The sequence below is a fragment of the Pelodiscus sinensis genome, chromosome 2 (assembly GCF_049634645.1).
Source record: "Pelodiscus sinensis isolate JC-2024 chromosome 2, ASM4963464v1, whole genome shotgun sequence".
Lineage (NCBI taxonomy): Eukaryota > Metazoa > Chordata > Testudines > Trionychidae > Pelodiscus > Pelodiscus sinensis.
In genome coordinates, this window is record NC_134712.1 from 189,077,475 (window position 1) to 189,086,284 (window position 8,810).

The following is an 8,810-nucleotide window of genomic DNA, read 5'->3' on the forward strand; positions in this document are numbered from 1 at the left end:
AAGCATTGGTCTGGACCAATAGAGCCCCACTTCTCCTTATCTGAAATCAATCTGGTTGGACCCCTGAGGAGCTGGACCCTAAACTGGTAACTATAAAATTAATTGGTAAAACTGTGTGTGTGTGTGTGTGTGTGTGTGTGAGAGAGAGAATATTCTGACTGCTTTACTATTATATTCTTAATAAACATGACATATTTCCTTTTCCGCTACAAAAAAATCCTATGTGCTTCTTATAAGCATAACAACATGAGAAGTCTATGATTGAGCCAGGATTTAAACACAGACGTCCTGAGTCTCAGTTAGTGTTCCCTCTAAGCTGTGTGATTGTGCACAGGAGAGATTCAAATGCTGCATAGCAGAATGCCTACAGCTAGATTTTGTTTCTACTGATCATGCACATTCGCACATGCATCAGTGCATGTACAAAATGTATTCTGCATATGGATGGAAAAAATGTGCACATGGATGGAAAAGATTAAAGGGAACATTGTTCTCGGTACAGCCCTTTTATTACATGATCATCCTTCCTCTCTTGATTTTAATTAGGAATTTATTATTGTAAATGAATACCTTAGTCCTGTTTCTTTTTACCTACAGATCGCCCAGGTCTCCTCAGTGTTGAGAGGATAGAAAAATGTCAAGAGGGTTTCCTCCTGGCCTTTGAACACTACATTAATTACAGAAAACACCATGTTGCACACTTTTGGCCAAAACTGCTGATGAAAGTGACAGATCTACGAATGATTGGAGCGTGCCATGCCAGCCGCTTCCTGCACATGAAGGTGGAATGCCCCACGGAACTCTTTCCTCCTTTGTTCTTGGAAGTGTTTGAGGATTAGAAAGACTGGAGTGGTTCTCAGAATTCCTATAGCACTACTGGCTGTCATTTCATTCCATTGCCTAGCTCTTCTTCTGTTTGTTCTTTTTGGTTTGATTTGGTTTGTGGGGGGGTTTTTTTTGTTTGTTTGTTTGTTTTTGTATAAACATGATGAAATTGTCCCTTTAATGCGGGTACTTGTGACTATTACATTTTGTCCTTCAGTCCCTTGATGTGAATGCTTTGACAGCTTAATAGTGAAAACACAAACAAACCAATCACTGATCACCAGCACTTCAGTGGTCACCAGCTCACATCCATCACTGCTTGGAGAAATGGGGAGAGAAAATTGAAGTTGCAGAAAATAAACAGGCCTTCAAGGCAAAGCACTTTGCCCTGCCTTTTTCCTAGTATTACCTCATTTTGCAAGCCACAAGAGAGATACTATGTCTAGTTTTCCATGATCTTTCTAAGTATAACCATCACCATTGTGACCTAAGAATACCATCATCACTGTGATTGCATCACATCCTTGGGATTATTACATGAGTCATAAATATCAGAGCCCTCTGCAATCAAATCTTTTGTTCAAATGCACAGTGGGAAGGAGAGTTTGATATTTTTTTCATTTATACAAAATGAGGGCAAAATCCTTCAGCCCTTGGTCAATTAAAACTCCAGATGACTTCAGTGAGAGGTCAGCTGGAATAAAGAATGTGGGCTTGATCCTGTGAGGTGTTGAGCTCTTCCCAAGGGATGCTGGGAACCCTCAACTCAGGTTGACTTCAGGACAAAAAGTGAAAGGGGATACCACATCAACATCCAAGTGGCATGGGAAAGGACGGGCACTCAACAGGTCTCGGTATGCACTCTGCAAGAATGGTTCTTTTATCCTAACTGCAGGATTTGCCCAGGGCTATAAATTCATGTATTTATATTGGCTGCACTAATAGAATCTGAATTGAACAACAGTGAGACGGCCTGTTGATGAAATCTGCCAGCTAGCTTTCATGGCACTCATTTGGACTCTGTTTCATCCATCCTCTTCACAAGGTGGTTGTCTCTGAAATTGTAGAAACTCCAGACCAGGCAAGCCCCCTCATTTATCTGTAAGTGGGATACATTAGAAGGATCATCCTCTCTTCCTGGCAATAGAAAAGATTTTGTTTTCTCTTTCAGAATAAGTTTCAGGTGCCCTTGTTGCATTGTGCATTCACAAATCCAAACATAACGAAGATAGAAACTGGAATCTTTTCCTACTCAACTAGAAAGGCATTGTTATAGTTTAGATTCAAAGTTATAGGCCCTAATCTAGTCCCAGGTGTTTGAAAACTGGGTCCTCGGGAAACTTTTCATTGTGGGCAACACACCAGGGGAATTTTGAAATTCTTGTCACTTCACAGGGTGAAGACTGCATTTGGAATACCAATGGCCACGTTTTCACCCGGCTGAATCCCACCCTCTGTGTTTCTTGATGCAATTTGCATCTATTCTTGTGATGAGTTGTGAGCATCAATTTTAATAGTTACACTTTGGACCACTAACATTTGTGTCCACAAATCTATATGGGTATAAAACACTCCCATGCATATTTTGCAGGCACAAAGGAAGCCAGGCCACTGGAAACTTGCTCTTAAACATTTGGGTTTTTTATTATGTTAAAGATACCAGTTGTTGGTTCCCATTCCTCCCCCTTCGCTCAAAGCAAATGTTTGGATGACACCAATCTCTAGACTGTTTTGCAGTAAAACTAATAGTACATGATGGGGTTGGAGACATCACCCATACTAGTGAGGGTCATGCTTGGAAATAAAACAAATTCTGCTCACACGAGTCAAAGCTTGCATGAGCAGATCCTAGCTGCACACATTAAAAGAAAACCATTTGCACAAATGTTAAAATCAAATTAGTTAAAATGACAGGTTCTTGTAGCAATTGAATAAAACTGTTGATCCATTTCTTGCTTCTGTTTCCAGATCTGGGAAGTAAATATAAATGAAATGTACAAACTTTTTAGAGCTATATTCTGCCCTTAATCTTCATGGGAAACTCCCACTGATGCCAGTGAGAGCCCCACACATGTTCCTATGGCAATGTATGACTAATTTAGTGTACAAATATTTGCCCATGCTGCAAGTGAGAGAAAAACACCCTTCTTCCTGGCAGCTATCTGTGCTGGCAACTCACAATTCTATTGCAAGTCTTGAAATATCTGCTGTTTTTCTGATAGCCCTTCCTGGAAATCATGTTTTTATCTGACTTTTAAAAAAAAAGTTTCTGGTGCTTTTTAGTTTTGAAAAAAAATAACTCAAATTTAAAAATTTTGGCCAAACTTCGAAGACAAATAAGAACTCAGAATTCACAGTTTAGAACTGTCCTGATTTGTAAAACAGTCTTATGATTTTGGGGTCTGATTTTTGAACCCTAAGGATTGGCCAGTACTCCGTTATTCACAGCAAATAGCACCGGAAAGATTATAGTAATTAAAAAAAAATTATTAGTCATCCTACTCAGGAAAGCTTCATCAGTCTGACCCAGCACAGAGAATCAACATTTTACAGGCTAGTTGATGTTAAAATAACTACTGGTTCTTGAATCTATCCTCATTAAATCTAACAAGCAAAGCAATGAGACTTCAAAATATTAGAGTTAGTACATTATATCATTGGGTGCCTGGAATTAGGCATTTAATTTGTATTTAGATGCCCGAGTACGTGGCCTGTATTTCCAAGATGTTGACTTCATTGTAAGCTGTGACTACTCAGTATCCTGAAAAATCAGTCCACCTTTTTCTAAGTGACTAAACATGGATTTCGGTGCCTAACATTAGGAAACCAAGCCTGGAAACATTGGTCAGTGTTTTTAGCAAGTAGTACATATAGCAGTATTTTTTAACCTTTTTTGTATTAAAGGCCTGGGGGTTGGCAGTAATTTCTTCTGGTGAATTACCTTTATCTATCAATCCAAACCCAATATCCATCTCTTAGTTTAACAGAAGTGATCTAGTGACACCTAAGGCTCTGATTCCATACCAGTTTACATTGCCTGACTTCATTAACTTCAGTGATATGACTCCAGATTTACAGCAGTGCAGAATTAAAACCTGTATTAGGATCTGATCTTTCAAACACTTGCTATTGGACTTAGACCCCGTATCTTGCAATGACTTATGCAGAGGCTTGAATTTACAGCTATAAATAGTCCCAAGTCTTTGTAGGTTCAGCACCATTCTGCTTGCCACTGTGAGTAGCAGACTTTAATGTGACTGACTATTCCCAAGAGTAAATATGACATCCAGTAACATTCGTAGCACAGCAGACCTGAATTTTTCAGTGCAGTTCATGCTTTTGTTTGATGGTGCCGCATTGCTCTCATTCTTGCTCTCTAGTCTAGGACTATAAGAAATGGGGTCTTTTATTCATGATTCTTTCTGTCAAATCAGCTCTTTCATTGTCATCTTCACTGTTTTTTGCCCTACGTTATATACACGTATGGCATCTCAACTTAGTTCTAATATTTAAAATAGCTTATATATGGTGTGATAATGATTTTCATTTACACTCTGCCAAAATGTAGACATTAGAATTAGATCTCTGTGGTCCAAAATCATCTCTAAGGTAAATGCTTGCTTTTTCAGGGGTCAGTATCAGAAAGAAAAAGAAAAGTGACCAGAGGGAGAGATTGCAAATCATTCTAGTTAGGGCTGTTGATCACAGGCAGAGCATGTCATTGTTAGTGATGTATTTTTAAGCTATGGAACTCTAACCTGTATGTGTCATATTGACTTTTTCTGCATGAATCATAAACTATAAAAATCTGTCTTATGGGTTTGAGACGTAGCCAACATCTGTAAGGCTAAACCTTTTTCATTGACAGAATAAAAATCAGCAACCAAGGAACGCTCTTCCCTCACACTTGCTGTGAGAGCATTTAAAAGTGACCAGCACTTGTCTTTTCTCCCAGACCTAAAACAAGTTCTTAATTTATCCCAGTATTGTAACAATATGGAACTATTTATCAGATATTTCCTTTTGAAATTGCTATGATAGGATCCGCATGTAAATTTTATAGAGAGAATTTTTATTCTAGTGTAACAGAGATTTATTTTCCATGTAAAGATTCAAAGTAATGTGAGCACATTTTTTTTTACAACAGAATAATTTTGTTTAAAAAAAAAAAAGGTTTGGCCTTATCAAAGTTTTACTGTGTTGTATAACTGTTTAGTAAATGCAAAGAGTACGCATTTTTTGTGTGTATCTACATTGACTGATGTCGCCTTCAGAAGCAATATTGTGCAGGTAATATGTTTTTTGTGACTATCCATTGCACAGTTTACCTACTTTAAAAGTTAACCCTCTTTATGCACAAGACAATCAAATGTAAATCTGCATCAGTCAGAGGGTGTAGATTAAATTTATGTAAATTACTGAGCACAATGTAAAACATTAAACGACACTTTATTTAATTACATTTAATATTGGTATAGATAATATCAGGGCATGAATTAGCTGACACACTGTAATTTCTTTTTCTCTTTTCATACTTTCTTAACTCTTCATTTTTAATTTGTTCACAACTACACCAAATTAGTCTCTCCTGTCATTTCTTTAAAAAGAGAAAAGAGGTTGACTTTTTTTTTATTATTGTTATTGGTTTCATGCCCTGAGGATAAGACAAACATTACATGGTGTAATGAAAGACAGTACCTTGGATGATGGGGGTTTTTTTGTTTTGGTTTTTTTGTTTGTTTGTTTTGGATTTTTTTGCAAACAGGAGTAAGTGATATGCTATATCAGTAATATTTTTTCAGACTAAAATATATATTATATATCTATTAAAAAATCTGTGACCACAAATGTTTTAAACTATCCGAAGAAAAAATTTGTATATTTGGGGGGAAATAATTTTTACATAGCTTTTGTATGCAGATATTGAAATGTAATTATGAATATAGTGGGCCTAGATGACTGTGTAAGCTTAAATTCTAAAATGAAAAAGCTTATAACTCAGCTATGTTTTCAGTCTCTCTTTTTTCTTCCAGAATGTTTAATTTGGGCTACTACATACTTGTAAAGTGTTATACAGTGCTACCTGAGAATAATGGGACCTGAGTTGAGTCTTAAATTGTTCCTCAACCTATTCACACTTCTGTTCTTTTATGCTGTTCTCATGACATATCATCTGTCCTCTCCTAAGCACTCTCTCCAACAATGGTTCTAATTCTCTTCTTGTTCACACCAGTTTATCTTAATTTATTTCAGGGGACTTACTCCTGATTTACATTAGTTATGTTTTTAAATGAACACCTTTTTTCATTGCTGTGTTCACAACGTACACCCGGAGGAGTTAAATTAAAAACATGAATACTCTTGCTGGAAGGCTGCAATGTAACAGTACTGAATTGCTGAGAATTCAGACCAATTACACATAGAGCTGTCTGTCAATCAAAGTTAACTCAATTAATGCAAAACAAATTAACTAAACATTTTGAATGCAATTAATCACAATTTTAATTGCATTGTTAAACAATAGCAGAATACCAATTTAAATGTATTATAAATATGTTGGATGTTTTTTCTACATTTTCAAATATATTAATACAGAATACGAAGTCTACAAGGATATTTATATTATTATTTTTATTATAAATATTTGCACTATAAAAAAATAAAAGATAGTATTTTGGACTACGGTACTTGTATGAGGTGAACTGAAATCTCTATTTTGAAAGTTCAACGTACAGATGTACAATTTTTTTACATAATTGCACTCAAAACCAAAACATTATAAATGTTTTGAGCCTACAGATCCACTTAGTCCTATTTCTTGTTCAACTAATCACTAATTCAAGACATATTTGTTTACATTTAGGGGAGATAATGCTGTCCATTTCTTATTTACAATGGCAATTGAAAATAAGAATAGGCATTTGCATGACACTGTTGTAGCCAGTGTTTTAAGGTATTTATGTGCTAGATGTGTTAAACATTCATAAGCCCCTTCCAGCTTTGACCACCGTTCCAGAGGACTTGCTTCCATGTTGATGATGCTATTTAAAAATAATGTGTAGATTAAATTTATGATTGAAATCAATGGGGGAGAATTATTTGTCTTCTGCTCTAGGGTTTTATCTACATTCTACCATATACTTTGTGCTATAGCAGTCTCAGATGACAACCCACCACATGTTGTTTGATTTAAGAACATTTTCATTGCAGCTTTGACCAAATGCAAAGAAGGTACCAAAATGAGATTTCTAAAGATATAGCTACAGTGCTCAACCCAAGAGTCTTGAGTGCCTTCCAAAATCTGAGAGGGATAAGGTGTGGAATATGCTGTTAAAAGTCTTAAAAGAGCAACAAAGAACAACAGTCCAATGTGGATACTACAGAACCTGAACCACCAAAAAGAAAAACCAACTTCTGCTGGTGGCATCTGACTCATGATGATGAAAATGAAAGTCCATTTTTCTACACTGCTTTTGATTATCATCAGAACATTGTAAATAAGAAGCAGGCAGCATTATCTCTTGTAAATGTAAACAAGCTTGTTTGACTTAGCAATTGGCTGAACAATAAGAATCACAGTGCAGACCTGTAGGAGCTAAAGTTTTACATTGTTTTGTTTTTTTAACGCAGTTATTTTAACATAATTTTTCACTTGTAAGTTGCATTTTCATGATAAAGAGATTGCACTACAGAGATTATAGGAAGTGAATTGAAATATACTTTTTCTTTTGGGGGGATTACATGCAAATATTTGTAATAATAATAATATAGAGTAAGCACTCTACACCTTTGTATTCTGTGTTGTAATTGAAATCAATATATTAGAACAAGTAGAAACATATTTATAATCAATTATAATACCGTTTAGCACTCCTAATTGCACACAAGATCCCCAAAACAGAGAGGCTGACCCCTAAAATTAATGAGGCACAATGCATCCCATCTTATTCTAGGCTAGGTAGCTGCAAACTGATCCTACACTTCCCTACAAAGCCCCCTGACCTGCAAGCACCATCAGGAACATCCCCATCTTCAAACTGCTAGCTTGCAATTTCAACGTAATTCTCAGTATATCCCAGTCCTAGTCTAGACAGTGCAAGTGTCAGAAGAGAAACACTCTCTCTCTCTCTTTCCCCCCCCCCCTTTTTCCAGTTGGTGTTGCTGGTCTTCTTTCACTCTTTCTCTCTTCTTCCCTTTCACGTGCCTTCTGTCTTTTTTTTTTCTCTCTATCTCTTTTATCTACCTCAAGGGGACCTGGAACTTACAGTGCATATAGTTTTCCAATCCTTTCTGATAGGATTTATAGGTTAGGACACTGATTCAGGGTACTCGGCACAGGCATTTCATTGGCTGAGCCTGGGCCCAGGATAATCATTCTGGTCGTCCTGCACCTTGACAGCACCTCTAGTACCAAGAATCTCTAGCAAGATGCTGAAGTTCCTCAACTTCCACTGATGTAGCTGATCATCACTATCCATGTGCACATAAAGGATCGGCACCTGCTCCTTTGCCAGCCATGGGAGCAGGATCTGGCCTTTAAGGAAAAGGACATTTTCAAATTTGGTCACTAAATTTAAGGATCTAAGTGCATATTTAGGCATCTAACTTTAGGAACACAAGTTTGACAATTTTGGCCAAGATTCTGTGAAGTTCTGAGTGATGACAACAATGATGGAAGATGTCACCACCTCTAAGAATCAGATCATGCATGAAAGGGAAATAAGGGTAACCGTTTATCAGCAGCTACTGAATTATTTCTTGCTTAACTCCTTCATTATGTGTATCTAAAATAGAATTATGCTCAAGATAAAACTGCTGCTATTTACATAGCTCACTTCAGTGTGTTATTTCTGGGGTTTCTGCTACTTTGAGCTTTGTTCTTTTAACTGGTTAATTCAACATTTGAAAAGAGCTCAAATTGGATCAAATATCAGTACCAGCAAATTGGACATGAGGTTTATTTGTGGGCAAAATTGTTGATTGGG

General features: G+C 36.6%; 1 protein-coding gene across 3 annotated transcripts in view; it reads left to right on the forward strand.

Moving 5' to 3' along the window:
- The window catches only part of THRB (thyroid hormone receptor beta), a 287,386-nt gene extending 280,361 nt beyond the window's left edge, over positions 1-7,025 (forward strand). For 2 of the 3 annotated variants that reach the window (XM_014579149.3, XM_006134320.3), the window contains one exon: positions 598-7,024. In XM_014579149.3, coding sequence (XP_014434635.1) covers positions 598-839 — 242 coding nt within the window. In that variant the 3' untranslated portion in view covers positions 840-7,024. Of the gene's footprint in view, positions 1-597 lie in introns of all 3 variants that reach the window. The other variant, XM_014579148.3, reaches the window with a different exon arrangement.
- The last annotated feature ends 1,785 nt before the right edge of the window (positions 7,026-8,810 follow it).